Raw genomic sequence first — 18681 nt, forward strand, 5'->3', positions numbered from 1 at the left:
ATGTAAACGCCATCTTGCTGTTGTGGTTGTACCTGGTAAATACTGCCACCAATTCATGAAGTTTCCCTTTTTCCTACTTTAGCCCAACTGGATTCTCCGGATGCAAATAATATGATAGTCCTGCTCTTAGTGAGGCCTCCTTAGCTGTCTCCCCTCTACCTGTTTTCACAGAATGTTGAGGAACTTAATTTTTCCCCCTTTAATTGCCCAAGAAGCTCAAGAGTTACCGCAGTGAGAGGAGGCTCTTATGGACAGGAATGCATAGAGACACATTCCTTTAGAAACTACGCTACAGGCCATGTATTTTCTGTCAAAACACGTTCTCTATTACCTCAGGCCTAAATTGACCTGTATAAAGAGTTTCTGTTTCCGCTGGTCCCTCTACACCATGACACCTCCAGGAGTTAGATGGGAAGCTGGAGAAGCGGTCCGAGCCCGGCTCTCCCTCCGCATGGCTGTAAGGGTCGGCTGGTGTTTGACGCACAGTGCAGAGCAGGACAGGGGTCTGCTTGCTTCCCTGCGCTTCAGTGAGCCTCCATCCTCTTCTCTCCCCAGCCCACGGTTTCTCTTAATTCTGGAATCATTAACACAAACCCGGACTTAAATCTTGGAACTGAAGTTCGGGGGAAGAGAAAGCGTCAAGGGCTACGAGTGACTGAGTTTGGCCCCAGCTGAGCGCGCCGAGTGCAGAGTACTGCGCCTGGGGTAATGCTCAACCTCTCCCTGGCACGCCTAAAGCCTGAGGTGAACTGTAGTTTTCCCGCGCCCGCCGCCTCCCTCAGCGCTCCCCGGCAGGGCTGTGCCGGGACGGCCGCCGGGCCGCGAGGCGGCGCTGTCCCGCGGCGGGCGGGCGCTAGGGCCGGGCGCAGCGGGCGGCGCGCGGCGCTGACGCCATCGCGGTGCGCGGCGGCGGCGGCGGGTGGCGGTCGGTGGCCGATGGCCGCGGCGGAGCCGGCGGCGCGGAAGCGGCGGCCCAAGGGGCACTTCGCGGCGGCGGGGCGGGCCAAGCGGCCCCGCGGCGGCGGGCGGCAGCTGGAGGCCGGCATGCGCGGCATCCTCATCACCTGCAACATGAACGAGCGCAAGTGCGTGGGGGAGGCCTACAGCCTCCTCGGCGAGTACGGGGACCTGCTCTACGGGCCCGAGCAGGTGCGTGCGGGCGGGCCCGGCCGGTCGCTCGGTGCTGGGCGGGAGGCGGCCCCGAGGCCCGGGAGCGCGGCCCTGCGCGGCATCGGCCGCCCCCCTCAGGTCCTGCCTCCCGTGCCCCGCTGGCTGGCAGCGCTAACGCCGGCGGGGAGTGCAGCGCCGTGAGGCCTCCGCTCCCTTTCTCTATGTAAAAAAAACCTGTTTGTGTTCGCCACGCACACGAAAATGCCGGTTTCTATAAGCAAATCCCAGCACAGCCCCTCGGGTTGGCTGGAGAAAAGGCCCTTGCCCATCCCTTCCAGGCCCCTTGCTGGCGGTTTTTAAGTTGTGCGCACTGTTGCTCGCTACTTACCAGAGACCTGCCTTGTGTGAAGTTTTCAGATCATGAGGAGCGGCTCTCTGGAAGTGAGAGGGAGGAGGATGAGGATGATGTTGAGGCTGCGCTGAAGAAGGAGGTTGGCCAGATCCGTGCCTCGACGGAGCAGAAGCTGCGGCGGTTCCAGTCAGTGGAGAGTGGTGCCAACAACGTCGTCTTCATCAGAACCCGGGGCATAGGTGGGACACCCAGTGATCCTGCATGTAATGCTGTGGGGATAAACTGCTCTGAACAGTGCTAGTAACAAGCCACAGAGTGTGACTTCCAAGAAATTTGAGTGTTACAAACAAATACAGGGTTTCCCATTCCCTTTGGCATTGTCACTGAATTTTGCCATGAGCAGAGGCATTAAAGGTAGAAGAACCTGGTCTGACAAAATAATCTGATTATCCAGTTTTGGTATAGTAAAACAACTCTTTACAGAAAAGGATTTGAGGCTGACAGCAGTGCAGCCAAGCATGCATTTCCCCAGCTTGTTATTTAGAGGGGGAAAGATGGGAGAAAATGCTTTCAATTTGTTTCTCAAACCTAGCTGTTTTTCTTGTAGAACCTGAGAACCTGGTGCACCATATATTAAAGGATATGCATGCCACTAAAAAGAAGAAAACGAGAGTAATTCTGCGCATGCTACCCATTTCTGGAACTTGCAAGGCTTTTATGGAAGATATGAAAAAATACACAGAAACATTTTTTGAGCCTTGGTTTAAAGCCCCTAATAAGGGCACTTTTCAGATCGTTTACAAAGCTCGTAATAACAGTCATATGAGTAGGGAAGAAGTAATTAAGGAACTGGCAGGTACGTATGGATTTCACACAAAACTAAGAAGTAGTGTATAAGCAGCCCACAACTGCTATAACATAGGTCAGATTATCAAAAGTGGTCTTACATATTTGTTGCTTAAAAATCTGAACATTGACTTACAAAATCTTCTCTAAGACTTAGAAAAGCTTGACATCAATATTGTTGGTGTTGATGTCATAAGAGACAAGCAGAAGCGAGTACAGTGTTGAATATAATTTGGAGTGTCAGTTATATGTGCTTTGAAATGGCTGCTATCAGGCTTTCTCTCTGGATGCTATATTTAAATGATGTGTTACTATTTCCATTGAATACATGACTCATAAAATAATTTCAGTGGGATAGTTTCTCAGTTACTTCAGTCCTACTGGTGGTATATTCTAAGACTCCTGCTCCATGTTGCTATTTTAAGCAACTGCAAAAATGAGTAATTGGTTACAACTAAGGGGGATGTTGCCTTCTCTCTCAACTTTTATCCTTTCAATAGGGCACGCTTATGCTCTGAAACAGTTTTGCAGCATCTTTTAAACTACATTTTGTTTTACAGGAATTGTGGGCAGCCTTAATCCAGAAAACAAAGTCGACCTTAATAACCCACAATATACAATTGTGGTAGAAATAATAAAAAACGTCTGTTGCTTGAGTGTGGTGAGAGACTATGTTCTGTTCAGAAAATACAATCTACAGGAGGTGGTGAAGAGCAACAAAGAAGAAACACAACAAAACGCATCAAATCTGACAGAAGAACAGAACTCGAAGGTAGTAAAACCAGAAACCGAGGAGGAGGAGAAGAGCTCAAGAGAAGTAAAACAAGAGAACAAGAATCAAGGTGAAATAGAAGCCGAGCCCAAGGGGAATGATGCAATGACAGTGTAGAAAATGTGGTAGAAGGGAAAGGTAAACACAGTCAAAACCTATTAAAAAAAGTTGCCCTAGAGTTCTGAAAGGGCGTTTTAAAGAGGAGAGTGGGTTTTGTTTTGAAATCTTGTTTTTAAGATCCACATGTGTAAGAATTTTAATGCTCGTTGCAGGTGGAGCTGACATCACAGCAGATATAAGAGTGCCCAAGGGTGCATCATCTTTCTGGTGAAGCTTGCTGTCGTTCTTCACTGGCTTTGTTCTGCATTGCCTTTACCTAGCACAAAAAGCATGAGTGTGTGCATGCGTACGTAAATGTGGCCATCCTGAGATATATTGACTCTTCTCTGTTTTATCTGATGGCTACAGAAACCAAAAGGCAGTGCAGAATCAGCTCTATCAGGAAGTACTGACAGAAGTGAGAGATCTGAGAAAGACAGTTGAGTGCAGAGGGCTTTTAAGGAAGTGATCTGACAACTTGTGTGACTGCAGAACTTGGATGCATTTTTCTGTGTGAACAATGAGCCAAATCTGATCATTTCCTGTATGATGGAGGGTTATATATATATACACACACACACACATTGCTCTACAAGGATATGCTAAGTCTTGAAAGTGAATGGAAAGAACTGCTATGGTCAAAACACTTGAATACTGTGAAATGACTTAGAGTAATAGATCTGACTGTTCTAGAACAGTAGAAGTACAGCACAGGCATTGCAGGTGGTTTTAGCAAAAACTACATGTGTGTTTACATTAGCTATGTATAAACCAGTTATTGGTTTATAGGAAATGCTATAGTCACTGAACAGAATCCTTTTGAGTAATTTACTGCAAATAGCCTTTTGCTGCTCTTTCCAAAGACTTTATCCTTGGGGGGTTTTATAAAGTCTTTTTTTTGTTGTTTTTTTTTTTTTCTTGGGTCTCAAAATTTGAATTTAAATACTGCTTAGAAACTTCTTATGAAAGAAGCTCTCCATTATACTATACTGAATAAGGGGAATTAAGTTTCAGCTTTACAGTATTCATTTTGTTTCAGATTGAAAGTAATGTTAGTGAGTCTTTCTGTTGTCTGTTAAAGCAGCTCTTTTGATATTCCAGTGACTTTTAAAAACCAACCAAAACCAGTGCAGCTATAACCTGCTTTCTAATAGGGTTGTGAGTATGCTTCCTGTACAACTGTCTAGCTTTAGTATTTCATTTCTAGCATAAAAGCCTGTGGGTTGCTAATAGGAAAAGACTCATCTTGAAGAATACCACTTGTTACTTGTCTTGGTTTAATGAAAAGGATGTGTTCAATCTCTCGACAGTGTTTAAATTATATTTTCCTCTTCTCTCAAAATTGTTTTAGAAGTTTGAAAATTAAGATGACTTTTCCCTAGTCCTGTCTCCCTTACCACCCATTTATTAAAACCCTGCTTTCTTACCTCCATTGGCATTTTCTTTAAATGTTAAAGTTTTTTGTGTGTGAAGTAAAACCAGCGATGTGTAGGTCACACATAGGAAAGAACCTTTTGAGACCAGACATGAAGGCCAACTGTGAATGTTTATTGATGGCTGATGCTGGTGATCACAGTTCAAGGCTTATCTTACTAAGGACAAAGACAGACTCATGGATAGTTTGTGGGGTTTTGCATTTTTTTCCCTTCTCTTTCTCACTCATCTGTATGCCTACAGGAACTACAGTTCTTCAGAAGAAACTGCTGAATAGCTACCATCCATTTGTTAAGCCCATGTCTGACATTTAAATGCTGCCTATGCAGTGGTCTTAAAGATGTCTGCATTCTTTTACTTCGGATTTTTCATAATTTGCACTTACTGAACATTCATTGTTAATACATTAATTCCTAAACTTTGAGGCTTTCAAGATTCATACAAGCAGGGTGCTTAATTTGGATGCATGCAAGATCTATGGCCATTTCTGGGAACTTCGTTACATATTATCGTGATTTCCTCATTAATAAGCTTCTTGTGAGTTAAAATATCTGGTCTCAAAGAATGAACAAACTGCTCCTTCACCTGGTAATCACTTGCTTCTACTTGTACTGTAATTCTGAAAAGCATTAGGTGGTTGGAAGATGTGTTTGCATATGCCTTGCTAAGCAGGCTTGATTTTTGCGTTAAGCAAGAACACAAGCATTTAAAAACCATACAGTTGGAGTTTTTAAACCTTGTCATTATTACAAAAATCACTGCCTAATGGGTGAAATACAATGCTATGTTGGTGCTTAGAGGTGCAATAGAAAAGCTCCATGATGAATGAAATTGATAGGGATAGGCTTTTTTAGATTGCTTATGAAAACTAATTCTGTCCCCACTCCTTGTTCCTCAGTTCATTCCGTCTGATTTTCCCAGTGACTGTCTTTGGCAGCTGCTGGACAAATTCAATCTGATTCAAAAAAGAAAAAAGTAAAGTGAGGAGATTTCATTTATACATTTTTTTTTCAGAACAGCATAGGTCTCCATCCCATGTAATTTAAATAAGAATTTGTGACTGGGGAGATAACTAATTTGGTTTTAGATTGTGTTGTATCTATTTTCCAAAATCTTTAAAATCATACTTATCGTTTTTCTTGCATAGCACATATTTGGGATTTTTTTGTTTGTTACTGCATTTGAACAGCCTAATCTTTGTTTCTAGCCCTCCATGGTTAAAATAGGTGTTTAGGATTTTATTTTTTTTTAATACACTTGTGTTTACTTGCCTTTCTGGGGTACTTGTATGGAGCAGTGACTTTCTTGACATGAACTTGCAATTCACAGGCCAGTTTCTTTGGATCTTGTGACTTAAAGGAAGGAGACAAGACCACAAAAGCTTTTACCACCTACAAAGGGAAAATAAAAAATAAATATAACATTAAGTAAACTAGAGCAACCTAACAAATGGGGCAATTAATTGAGAATAAGTGAGTATTGCCTGCAACACAGACTTGCTGTATCACACCTGCGCACTGGAGCAAAATTTGCTTTTGTGTAAGCAGTTTTACAATTAGGATGAAAGACTGTTTCTATCTTACATTAGTAAAGGTCCTAAGTAATACATGATAGAAGTTTAAAACTCTGCTTCCAAATTTGTAAGAGTTCTGTAAAGGACTGTTTTAAAGTTCTTAGATGCTAGGGCCTTTTCTGTAAACGTGTGTTGTTAAAGTAAAGAATATTTTCCAGGCAGTGGGTCAAAGTGTACATCACTTCTTACCAGAGTCATTTTTATATTGAGCATCATGGTTTTTTAGGAATCTTAAGGATTACACTTTCATTTTTTTTTAAAAAAAAAAGCAATATGTGATACACAAAATACTTCTCCCTTTGCTTTGGGTAAAGGGATGGAAAAGTTTTTAGCGCTATATTAAAAATCTTATAAATTCAGTGGAAGTTGAGGTAGGCTCCATCACATGAGGCACTGTATGAATAGGAGATGACTGCTAATTACCTCCCCTCTGAGGGGATCTGGGCTGCTGACGACAGCTGACTCAATGACAGCTGGGTGCTGTATCAGGGCACTCTCTATTTCAAATGGTCCGATACGATACCTGGGAGAAAGAAATTAAATGCTTAGTAGGTAAAAGGTATATGGTTATTTTTTAGACATTTCCTGGCATTTTAACTGAAATCTACAAACCCAGAGGAGATGATGACATCATCAGATCTCCCCATAAACCATATGTATCCATCTGCATCCATGCTCCCTCTGTCTCCAGTGATATAGAAGTTCCCACGGACTGTGGAAGCAGTTCTCTCTGGATCATCCTGTTGAACAAACAATTAAATATTCTAGATATTGAGAAGCCTTAAGCTTAGAGATTACTTTTGCCTTTTTGGACACTACCCATAGTATCTTTCAGTGCTTATTTTCTGTCTCAAGAATGTAAGAGCTTGTGCTTGCTTCTTCTGGAGGGGAAAACTTATCATAAGGGCAGATATAGAACTGAAGATCACACAATAGGTTTGCAGAAGAATGGTGGAGAGAATGGAAATTTTGTAAGTCAGAACACCGTCAAGTCAAGAGCCACAGCTCTTTGGTGTTGTACCTGCTCCTGTCGGTATAAATACATACCAACCATACTGCAGACCTCAACTGGCTCTCCGAAAACTCACTTTTGGCTTACCACGTATCGAGTGAAAAAAGCAAATGGCCGCTTGGCATCCATTTTGATAGCAATGTCTCCTTCTTTCCCAGGAGGCAGAACATTGCCATTTTCATCTATAATCTGCAATAGAAAAGGCAAAGGGGTGATTATAACTTCCCATTTTAAGAAAGCTACATTCTAAAACTAACCAGCAGCCAACAGCTCAAAAAAGCCTACCCTGAATACCACTGTATGGTACCGAAAATTGTACGGTATGTTGTACTCTTGTGGTTTACTTCCTGTGAAATCAACAGCAAACGGAAAAGGGGACCAACCATACCTGAACATTGTAGGGAGGAGCTGCCTTTCCCAAGGAACCTGGCTTAACTTTCATTCCTTTCATATTTGCACATACCATTCCCTGTTGGAAAAGACAACCAACCAGCCCACGTATTTTTCACTGTCATTCCTGAGGCTATTCCTGTTCTTGTAGTATGTCCACTGTTGAGCTAACGTAAGATCTAAATCTTCCATCTGTACAAGCAAAAACATTTGTAAACTTCACTGAGTCTTAGCCAAAATGTTCAAGATATTTTACAGCTTAAGTAGTCTTAGAAGCAGTAGCATAACCAAGCTGTAATTCTAAGCAAACCAATAAACCCTCTTGTAGGCAATTGCCACATATTCTAATGTCACCTTTCTTTTTAGTCAAATATATATGGCCAAGTTCCATATTTACCAAAAGGAATGAGATATCTAAGTCCCCTAAGTGATAGCTGAGTTGTAATCCTTTACAAAAAAGCTGAACATACAGTTTCAGTTTGGCCATAGCCTTCATAGATAGTCAGTCCTGTTTGGCTTTTCCATTGTGCCATCACTTCTGGGTTGAGTGGTTCCCCTCCGCTCAAACAGTGCTTCAGTTTCTTGAATGCGTACCTTCATAGACAGAGGACATTGCTGAGTATCAGAGGACAGAAAGGGACAAATTCTGCTCTCCCTGACATCTGTATGTCCAACCCCATGACTTCAGGATGCACTGGACCCTCTTAGGGTTAGGGTTGAGAGAAAGCCTAGAGCTCCAGTTGGAGTGGGGCTGGAAAGGGGCTGCCAAAGCAGTGAGTGGCGAAGATGCACAGAACTGATGAGAGTGCAGCCATGTGTGTGCCTTCAAGGGCCAAATACCAGCCTCTGTATTTACTGTGTAGCGCCTCAGGGCAAAATTTGCTCTAGGTTGGAAGTGCTTAAGGAGTGGATTTCGCCACCTCTCTGCAGTGCTAAGGAAAAGGCCCTTCGTCCAACACAGAATTCCCACCACTCTTGGAGTTTAAGTGGCTATGAGGGCCTGCAGAAATCACTGTTAAAGAGACAGGCAATAGCTTGAAATGGTCACTTGTTAACAGATGCGTGGTACCTGGTGAGGTCATGCTGTACCAGCGTGCGGTAGGCAGTTGGGGTGCTGCACAGAGTGGTCACTGGATATCTGCACAAGGTCTGACAAAAATAAAAGAAGGTTAAACAATATTGTTTTGGGAAAAAACTTGCTGCTAACTATTCCCTTCTGTTCCATACTAGGGCACAAATTACAAGACATAATTATAACCTAACTTACATGGAAAGCAAAGTAATCGCTGTCAGTGTTCAGGAAAGATGTTACAGTGCCCCAAACATCAGCTGAAGAGGTGATGCATCAATTGTAGTAAATCACTGGTGTACCTAATTTATCCTGATGCTTACTTGAAGCACAAGGACCATCCCTTGGTATGAAACCCTGGCCCTGGAGGCGCAATGTAAGTTTTGTGGGGGACATCAGTAAAGCCCACATCTTGCCCTAGGACAAAGTCAGGCAGCTCAGAATGGAGGCACCTAAAATTACAGGTTTCTTTTGAACATTTTGTTTGAGTCAGTCTTTTAGCTAGCCCCGCGCTTTCTGAAACAGACTGTTGCAAATCTTTAGACATGCTGCAACTCCCTCAGCTGACCTGACAAAGGGCCTGACATGCAAAGCCAAGTCTCCATGAGCTCTGGCCGAGTTGCGAGTAATGCTGTATTAAAAGGTTATTTCGGACTGGCAAATTTACATTTCCTCCTTTACATGGGACAGAACACAGGACATGAGTGTATTGCTAGAAAACTAAAGATCTTGGCTGAGCCTCTGTTTTCTGATACATGTTTATTTCTCACCCATAACATCAGCAGATGATTCACACTCAGGTAGAGCTAAGCCTTATTTTTATTTTTTTTTAACATCACTTCTGTCTGCAATGAAAATTTGCTCAGAGAGGGAGACAGGTAGCACTAAACAAAATCAAGGGGAAGACCTCATTCACCAGCCTTCACTTCAGCCACATGGGTAAAGCAGCCTCTAGTATCAAACTTCATTTTGTACAGAGATGTGAAATCCCATGCACATTGCAAGCAGGTGTTTGCAAGGACAAGAAGAAAACCAAACTATCAACTACCATTTCAGAAAGGAAATGAAATGAGATAAAAATCCTCAAATAACCCCCACATGTTAGGCATGTATACTTTTCCACATAGGTGCTTTGAGCCATTTGGGAACAGCACCTGTCTCTTTGTGTTAGATTAAAACTGAGATTGGCTTGAGAAGCTTGGAAATAATTCCTTTTAAGAACAAGCCAATCTCTCAGCTTCAGTGTTTTCCAGTACTGACTTGGCCTTTCTTAAGGGTCACAGCAGCGTGTTTAAAATATTAATTTATATGTAATTCTGCTCATTTATCACTTTAATAGTGAAACACAGTAGGGGAGAGGTTTAAGTAATACCAGTAACTCCTACTGATAAGAAGCAGCTGGTAATATCCTGTGCCCAAAAGAGTCATGCTGCAAAATCCTTCCTGTATTATATTCCTATTCAAAGAACAATCACCTTGTGGTTACGCCATCTTAAAACAGCTAATCCCAGAAACGTAAGAGGCTTAGTTTTGTGGCCTCTCTGGAAAACGACATGAAATATGAGTAACTGTTTATTGTGAGCATGGTGTTCTTACATTTAAGAGTGCTCCTGGATCAAACTGTGGCATGGCATGTACAAAAACACACGTGCCCTGGAACCACGGGCCAAAAACACTCCCAATAGCTGCCTTTACCCAAGCAGTGTCTGACATGTTCCACATGATGTCTGAGGGAGTCAAATTCATCCAGTATCTGTGGAAGACAAAGGTGGCCAATATAAGGGAGTCTGCAAGTGGAAATTAAGAATGTGAGGGTTTTTTTGTTGGTGTGGGGTTTTTTTGGGGTTTTTTTCCTTAGAAAGGCATGGGGAATTTAATTTGAAACTCAAGAGCTCAAATAAATGCCTTTTGCCTGGCCTTTATACTGATGGCAAAGATAAAGAAAATCAAACAATATCATAACTCATTATTTAGCCTGGATTAACAGGCAAGTAGTTTCTAAAATAGAGCTATATACCATATCGAACATGATCCTTGCTTCTTGGGTACAATTCAGCTGAGGAGACCAAAAGAAATGACACGTACAGTATTGTGGGAGCCTTATCATCTATCATAATTTATCATATACAAAAACTCTTCTGTTTGCTTCACATTTCAGAGCTGTAAAGGCATAATTAGCTGAATACTTTACCTTCCACAGAGAAAAACACCCAGACCAAAGCTTCCATAGGAATGTTCAACCATTTTGGGATATCCTGTGGTGCCACTGGTAAAGTAGATTGCCATCGGATCCTGGCTTTTTGTCTTTACGCAGTTATGGACAGCAGGGGCAGCCCTTAAAAAAAATGAAAGGTTATATGAAACAGTGGCTGGTGATACTCACCGCACTTAGCTTGGATCCCTTGTGTCAAATAGATGCAGGACTGTTTGTATAGCGAGATGTGAGGGATAAGAAACTACTGAGATCCCTTCACTCTTGCACTGCTACTTCTGTATTAAAGTGTTGCTGATCTTGCTCTTTAACTATTATCCATGTCCACCTTTTCCAGAGTAAAAATGCCACCTGGCTCTCTTATTTGCCCCCCTTATTAACAACCAACAAAAGGCCCAACATCTTGTGTGTGACCAAAGTGCCCTCCAGAAAGCATATCATCCAGCTTTAATGTGATTAGCTGAGGGAGGACCTGCCATTTCTTTTGGTAGGTGGTCCCACTAGTTAATTATCCTTGCCATGTTTGGGAAGTATGGAGAGGCTCAAACTGTTGGTCATCTGGCACATGACAAGGAAATATTCCCATCTCTTACTAGGATGAGAAAGCAAAACCACTTCTTTTTCTCTGTCAGGACTATGTTCAAGAAGGTTTTGCTTGGCATGCAAACATTGCCCATGCCTGCAAGGCTGAGCGTGGGAAGTGTGTCTCCCCAGGCCAGCCATCTCCCTGTGCTCGCTGGCAAGCAGACAGGCTGCCCAGGACATGGGGAGCTGGGGAGTCTGGGCAGTTAGCCCACTAGCTAGGCAGGCTGCCAGTGATCTGAGGAGACAGTGAGCCAGGCAGGGCAGCAGCCTGGCACTCTGGGACGACTGGGAGCCTGACAGCTGAGCAACCCTGGAGCCAGACAACCAGCACTTTGCAAGGCAGCCATCCAGGGAAACCAGACAGCCTACCTGCCTGACTGCCAGTGACAGCCTCTGCAGGACTGATGCAGTTCCAGACAATATTTAGGTTTTATCAAATCAATTTTACCCTCTGCCATGGAACTCAGCCATAGAATATTAGCCCAGCATGAAAGACTATTCATCAAATTGACTTGACAATGTTTTAGTAGCTCTGGGAAGTTTGAGAATGCAGTGTTAATGCTTCCTCTGTTCTAGTTTAGTAACACTGAAGTGGGCAATTGTTTGAAGAAGGAGTTGGAAATACAGTGAGACTGTACAGTGAGCTGCACAAGTAGTGCTAGTTCAGACACCTGTGGTTGTGAGAACACATGGTACATCTTCTAAAACTCTTGAAGTGACTGAAGAGCTTGGATCCCACCTTGAAAAAATGGTTTTAGCTACATAGATGCTTTTAACAAAGTATCAGCTGGTAAAATCACACCCAGGGCCTTACCCAGATTGCAGCAGGGTATTTGCTTTTCTTCCTCACTCTGCCTCTCCACCCCTTCTACAGTCCCATGCACTGCACTGAAGAGCTGCCTTTTGGGTGCCATTTTAGTAGCTGCTTTTCAGCAGTGAGGCAGGTGGATTCCTAAAAGTATTAAGTTCATTTTGCAGTGCCCTTTTTCAGTCTTTCATAGTGAAAAGCTACTCACATTAGCCTTATTATCATCAATTTTTAGGAATATGGATTGGAATAATTTGTACATAATATTTTTCTTTGAGTTTTGGAGGGTAAATAGGCCACAGCTGTCAATAAAAGAGGCTTTCCTGTCCATTTTCCCATATTATTCCATAGTCATATATAACAAACCTAGGCATCGTAAGACTGCGCTTATTTTTTAATTAGCAATTTGGCTATTCCCAAATATTCCCTTTCTTAATAGAAAAGAGACTAAATTGCTTTCTATCCCACCTCCTCAAAGGTATGTAGTTCATTTGAGACACAAGTGTGCAACTGTGTTTAAACAACATTAGAAATTTTCCACTAGAGATCACTATGATGGAGTTAAGGTAGAAGGCACTTACTTGAGCAAATCACTGAAGTTCAGCCACTCGGCCCTGCTGCTTTCAGATACAATTAGCTTTGTTTTCAGAAACTGGCACTTGGATGCAACCGAGTCCACTGCAGGAGCAAGAACATCAGTTGTAATAATGCCCTTAGCCTTGGAAGCCAGCAATCTATAGCAAATGTCTTCTGCTGTCAGCTGTGTTGTCCCTGGGATGATGATAACACCTGGAAGTGCAATAAAATTGGAAATTTATTAGGTATTTTTCACTTTCAGTCCTGATCGCTTCATAACTTCCCCTGATTTGTTGAATACCAGCACCATTCAATCCAGAAATGAGAAGCTAAACCAAGTCCAACAAACCTGAACTTGAATACAGATATGCAGATGTGAAGTAAAAAACAGCTTCTGTTTCTCTGAGATCCTTTGCTCCAGGCACAGTATAAGTAGAAAGTATAACTTTGGGGCAATAAACACTAGCAGCTTTAACTTAAGTCTGTTGAAGCTAAATCAAATTGATTTAACACAACCAAATTGATTTAACACCATCAACACAAGCCACAGAAAGTAAAAGGAAAATCATGAAGGTAATTCCATCAGTCATAAGAGACTACCCCTGTCAGGCCCTTTGATTGTGAAATGTTCAAGCTGTGAAGTCAAATAAGAAATGTAATTGTTATATGAACTGTTAACCAACTTTTGGCATAGAAGGCCACAAACAATGTACAGATCATTAGGAATGATACAATTCACCTGTTCGCATACAAGCCACATACAGCAGCCACCACTCTGGGAGTCGGGGTAGAATCACTAAAACTCGGTCTCCTCTTTGCAGACTGCATGGCCCAGAGAGCGCGTTGGCCACTTTTTGGGACAGGAAACCCAGCTCTTCAAAGCTCCATTTAATTTCATCTCCTTTTCCATTTATCCACCACAGAGCTGGATTTGACGGTTCCTTTCGTTCCTACACACAATGCAAGGGTAAACAGCACACTGGTTACTTCTAAGGTTCCTGTAGTTCCTTGCACAGTTTTTGGGATGCTCCAGGCAGTGGAATCTGATAGTGTTACATATTCTAGGGCAGGGATATTAAGCATGTTTTGTTTAAAAGAGCCCTTTTCCAACGCACTTATAAATTGATGCATATATCTACCCAATTTGTAATGCTCACAAATTACTTAGAGGCTTTGATGAACCCAGCACACGCTGCTGAATCAGAGTCACAGAGACAAACCACAGTGTCCCTTCCGATGCTAAAGCAAATTGCCTTTCATTTCTCTGCAATGTAAGATTATGTTAGAAATAGTGGAGGAAATACTGGTCACACTGAAGCCAGTGATGGTTTTAGACTTGACTTTGGGGATAGGGACACAGTTTCACTAAAAGTACTGAATCTACAAGGTGAGAAATGCTACCTTTTCTATTTGAGACCACTTGTCCAGCACATCACTTGCAAAATTAAAGTACTCAGGTAGTTCCTGTTCACACTGACTGATAGCTTCGTAATCTGAGAAATTCAAAGGTGCAAAAGTGTTGTGATACTGGTGGAATAATCTGCAGAGTGTCTGGATGCTCCATGGGGACCGCAACACTTTAAATTCAAGTAAAATCTTCATGGCACAAAAGCAGATATATGGGGGCTTTTGGAGATGACAACCATCAAAACTATTTTTTCATTATTATTTCCCTCCTACAAGAGACAGAAAAATCAATAATAGTAGCATGATGTGCATATTCCCAGACGAGCTGTTGTCTTCAAATGGAACAGATGTATACAGAGCAGCAAGCCCACCTCTTTATGACATTTTATCCCACCTCTCCTTATGGGTAAGCTAAAGCTCTGGTAATCCTTTTAAGTCTCCTGCTTTTTCATCTGTCCACAGGTTTCTCAGAGAATTCCCCTTGGAGCTGACAATGCCTATTCTGGCCCACCAAAGTAGGGGCTTGAAACCATGAACAACTGGGTGTTTCCAAAAAAAAAAAAAAAAAACCAAAACCAACACCCAAACGCAAAAAGTTCAAGAACTTGTCAGGACTGGTACCCACTATTCCCACATTTTAAGCACCACAGCAGTCTCACCCAGTCCTCCAAGGCTACTGATAACAAACACAGATTTGGTTGCTGGATGGATGCCATCTTCTGCTCCTGGTTTTTGCCTCAGAATCCAGGATATAACCATCTTAACTACTCAAAGACCAGGGTAGTTGCTAGCAAGCAGGGGTGAGGGGTCTGTGCATTCAGCCAATATGGAAGAGAAGTGACAAACATCCTTATTGTTGCTTTTGTTGCTAAAGCAATAAACATTAACCAGAAGTATATTCCACATTGCACTATTTTCTCTGCCTTCCTTATGTCCAAAGAAAAGATTGTGCCCCCTTGTCCCCCCACCATTTGCTTTGTATTAGTTGGATAACAAAGTATCATGAATAAGTCAGAAGTGGTTTTCCACATTCTATTATTAATTTGTTTACCAGACTAATGTCTTTGCCACATCTGCATTTGTCCTTAAATATAGAGTCGCATTTAGTTTCACAAAATACCATTTGTAGTTGTGTATTACCCTGAAAACACTTTGCAGAAGAGTGAAGTGAATTAGAGCTGTATGTATGGCAACATGGTGCTCAGGATACACTCAGCTTCAGAGACTAAATGATATAGACGGAGGCTTTTTCTTTTTTCATAGTCTGCTTATAACATATTGCTTCTTATCTCAATCCTTAACAGGTCAGTAAAAAAAGCCTGATTCCAGAACTCATGGTTAATCAGTAAAATCTTTGTAGAATTGGCTGTCGTTTTACTTTTTCTTAGCCAGCAATTTCACACTCAAACCTAGAAGATGTTCTTGCCAAAAGAAGCTACTACTTCAGTCTGCTTGATACAAACCAGAAAACTGTAACTGCTGCACCCTCCTTCAAAAAAGTGACAATCATGTGAAAAAAAAAGGAGTAAAACACAGCATTATATTTTTTTTTCTTTGCATTAGCAGATAGTATCCTTAACTTTTGAGAAGACTAAGTATTTGAACAACTACTAAATAAAAACTAATTTCTCAGGGTGTTTAGGTTGTGCTTACCTGGAGATGTTATTTGTGATCAGGTGAGACTTCTTTCAACTCCTCATGTACCTTGCCTAGTACTTAATTGGCAAGTATTGCCTCCTCCTGGTTCACTCTAGTTCTCTGAGCAGTTGTAGCACTTCATTAGTATCACACATCATGTTCCATGGTGGGGATTATTTCTCCCCGAGAGCACAGATTTTATTTCTCCAACTACCTTCTGAAAAAAGGCACAATCACTGGAAAAGTTCACAGAAGATGCAAAGAGCACTGAGTATGAATGACTGCATTTCTGGTTCGCTGCCTTTGGCGAATGGATAATCCACCATACATTAATATATAACTCTATTCTATGCCACCAATGACTCTGGAAATGGCAACAGTGGGGCAACTCAGATTCTGGAGTTAAACACAGCATAAGAATTTACTAATAAACATAGTATAAGAAGTAAACTATTCAACTGGGCATCAGTGTCTTTGCACAAGTCATGTACAACCTCTCTCTCCCTGTCTTCTTGTGGACACAGAGTCATCTCCCCCAACATACTGCTGTAGAGTTCAGTGTTAGCATATGACCCTTCCCAGATTGTTAAATGATATTCTGAAAAAGCAGATACTCAAAGCTAAAGTAATTATAGGCTACTTGTCTCTCGTTTTAACACTTTTTAAAAAGGGCATGCAGCAGATTGCCTGAAGTGACCGTGTTTACTGATGTTAAGGCAATCTGAAACGAGAATTACCCCATTGTTCTGATCTGACTGCTAGTTAACTGGTTCTGCTTCTCCTCTTACCATTTTTCAATCAAGAATGGGAGCAAGGATAACTATGTCTTAAGGTGCCTGGAAGCCCACGTCTCAGTCAGAGAAATTAAAATGGACAGAGCAATGACAACCACATGAAATTCCCAGTGAAGCCTGGAGAAAAATCACAGTGCAGTGCTCAGTTCTTTGAATTTACACTTCAGGAGCACATACAGTGAGATTCAGAGCAAGAACATTTGGGTCGGGGTTTGAGGAACTTCACGCCTCTGTAACAGCACAATATCTTCCATCTGCTCTCCCCATGTTGCAAATTACTTCTCCCACTCCTCACTTTACTGTGGCTGTTAGGTGGTTTTCGAGCTGTGTAATACACACACACAGCGCCATTCTGAAGACACGGTGTTTCTAGTGTATGTACATGAGAGGGCATTAAGCCCATCTTCAACCCAATGTGGAGAGACTGAAATCAATGAGTGAATTGCTCACAAGTTTGCAAGGCAGCCAAACTTGGCCCTTTTCCCAGGGTAGATTCCTAAGAGCACTCAGGGGTTTTACAGCAACAACTCTAGTGACATCCCCCTGGCTGCCTGCACCGTGCAAATACATTTTGAGACACACAACACAGCTGCTGTTTGGAAATATCATTAACCATTATTTAGTGCAATAACGATGGGCGATACACACACAGAAGGGACAGCCTAATTTGTCCACAAAGTCCTAGAACAAACAAATAAAAAGTATGACAACCCCCAAACAGTGAGCGTACTATAGCCGTCTTCCACCAGCACACATAGAAAAAAACCAGTCGACCAGTGATTTTCATGGTGGTAGCAATAAATCCAGAGAAGTTTCTCACTTTCTCACCAAAATGTAACTACCTGCTCCCAGAAAGTAGAATTCAGAGCAGCTGTTGATGCGAATGTAGTAGAAAAGCACACAAGGCAGATGATGGCATTCCTCTCTGGCATGTCTGTTGCTTACTTCAGGTACAACACTTTGGACAGCAGGCAGCCTAAAGACTTCCTCTGTGGAATGAATCTCCAATGGACTGATTAATACAAAAACCCAAACCACCTCCTTTCAGTCACTTTTGTAATTTTCTTAAAAAAATTTAATGCTCTCAGCATGCAAATACTCCAGAGAGTGGGGTTTATTTTTCATTTGAGGTCTAAACCTGCTCCTAAAGAAATCAATTTTCAACTATCCCCTGGTTTCAGTACTGCAAGCTTAGATCCATTTAGATTGATGTAATCTACACAGACACAGCATCTTGTGCATTTGTTTTTGACCTCAGGCAATTATGTGCTTTGTAGCTGGAAAGCAAAGCAATATCCATTTCAGAGCTTAAGGGTATGAAAGAGGCAAGATCCACCTGCAGATCCCTCCTGGCACAGCCTCTCCTGGGACTTGTGTTTGTTTGCCAGTTAATAACTCAATTAGTTGTCCTGAAAGGTCATCAACAGCTTTATTACACAGCATGTTTGCCATTTTCCCAGGCTCTTGGTACAACAGCAGATGTGCTCATGGGTACTGCATAGTGGGTTTACAGCAGAACCAGGAAATTTTGTGATAAATAACCCTGGGCTTTTTTTGGTTCACTGATGTTTTTGTGCTCCCAGTAAATACAACCTTGGTCACAGAGTTCAACTACTACTTATGTCTTCTGAAGCAAGACTAAAGAGCACACAGGCTGTGCTGTAGCAGCACTGTGTGAGGTGCAAGTGCTACAGAGGGGTAACAAGAAATGTGAGATATGACCTAACAGGGATGATCTAAACCTCTGCTGCACCCGTACCCACGTAACTGTGCTTGACTGTTATGGAAATATCTCACAGTCTGAACTGACTACTCAGTCCAGGAAATCCTTGATTATATTTAATCCTGAAACTATACGTGACCCAGCACTGAAGTCTGATCAACAACAATTGTTAAAAAACATTCTCACAAGACAATATTTGACAGATAGTTCCATACTTTGTGGCTTTCAGTGATAACAATGCACATACAAAAATAAAGGCAAAAGCTAAAGGCAAGCCTGTT

General features: G+C 42.1%; 2 protein-coding genes across 5 annotated transcripts; one reads left to right on the forward strand and one right to left on the reverse strand.

Annotated features, from left to right (window-relative positions):
- Window positions 1–909: 909 nt before the first annotated feature.
- On the forward strand, window positions 910–4611 carry THUMPD1 (THUMP domain 1 NAT10 acetyltransferase adaptor). 2 transcript variants are annotated; one of them, XM_074840661.1, is made up of 5 exons: window positions 910–1149; window positions 1521–1701; window positions 2070–2318; window positions 2869–3218; window positions 3353–4611. In XM_074840661.1, exons 1-4 carry the CDS (start codon window positions 937–939, stop codon window positions 3195–3197), a joined length of 972 nt encoding a protein of 323 aa, XP_074696762.1. In that variant the 5' UTR covers window positions 910–936; the 3' UTR covers window positions 3198–3218; window positions 3353–4611. The 2 variants fall into 2 exon arrangements, with proteins under 2 accessions (XP_074696762.1, XP_074696761.1); XM_074840660.1 differs by having other exon boundaries at window positions 2869–4611.
- A 485-nt stretch (window positions 4612–5096) lies between these two features.
- On the reverse strand, window positions 5097–16095 carry LOC141930175 (acyl-coenzyme A synthetase ACSM4, mitochondrial-like). 3 transcript variants are annotated; one of them, XM_074840657.1, is made up of 14 exons: window positions 15899–16095; window positions 14240–14514; window positions 13578–13788; window positions 12844–13051; window positions 10849–10992; window positions 10254–10410; window positions 8658–8737; window positions 8059–8182; window positions 7587–7667; window positions 7286–7387; window positions 6799–6926; window positions 6610–6709; window positions 5885–6004; window positions 5097–5568 (listed from the first exon to the last, which is right to left on the reverse strand). In XM_074840657.1, exons 2-14 carry the CDS (start codon window positions 14438–14440, stop codon window positions 5482–5484), a joined length of 1743 nt encoding a protein of 580 aa, XP_074696758.1. In that variant the 5' UTR covers window positions 14441–14514; window positions 15899–16095; the 3' UTR covers window positions 5097–5481. The 3 variants fall into 3 exon arrangements, with proteins under 3 accessions (XP_074696758.1, XP_074696760.1, XP_074696759.1); XM_074840659.1 differs by lacking the exon at window positions 7587–7667; XM_074840658.1 differs by lacking the exon at window positions 15899–16095 and having other exon boundaries at window positions 14240–15176.
- Window positions 16096–18681: the final 2586 nt, after the last annotated feature.

This window comes from Strix aluco, chromosome 15, assembly GCF_031877795.1.
Source record: "Strix aluco isolate bStrAlu1 chromosome 15, bStrAlu1.hap1, whole genome shotgun sequence".
Classification (NCBI taxonomy): Eukaryota; Metazoa; Chordata; class Aves; order Strigiformes; family Strigidae; genus Strix; species Strix aluco.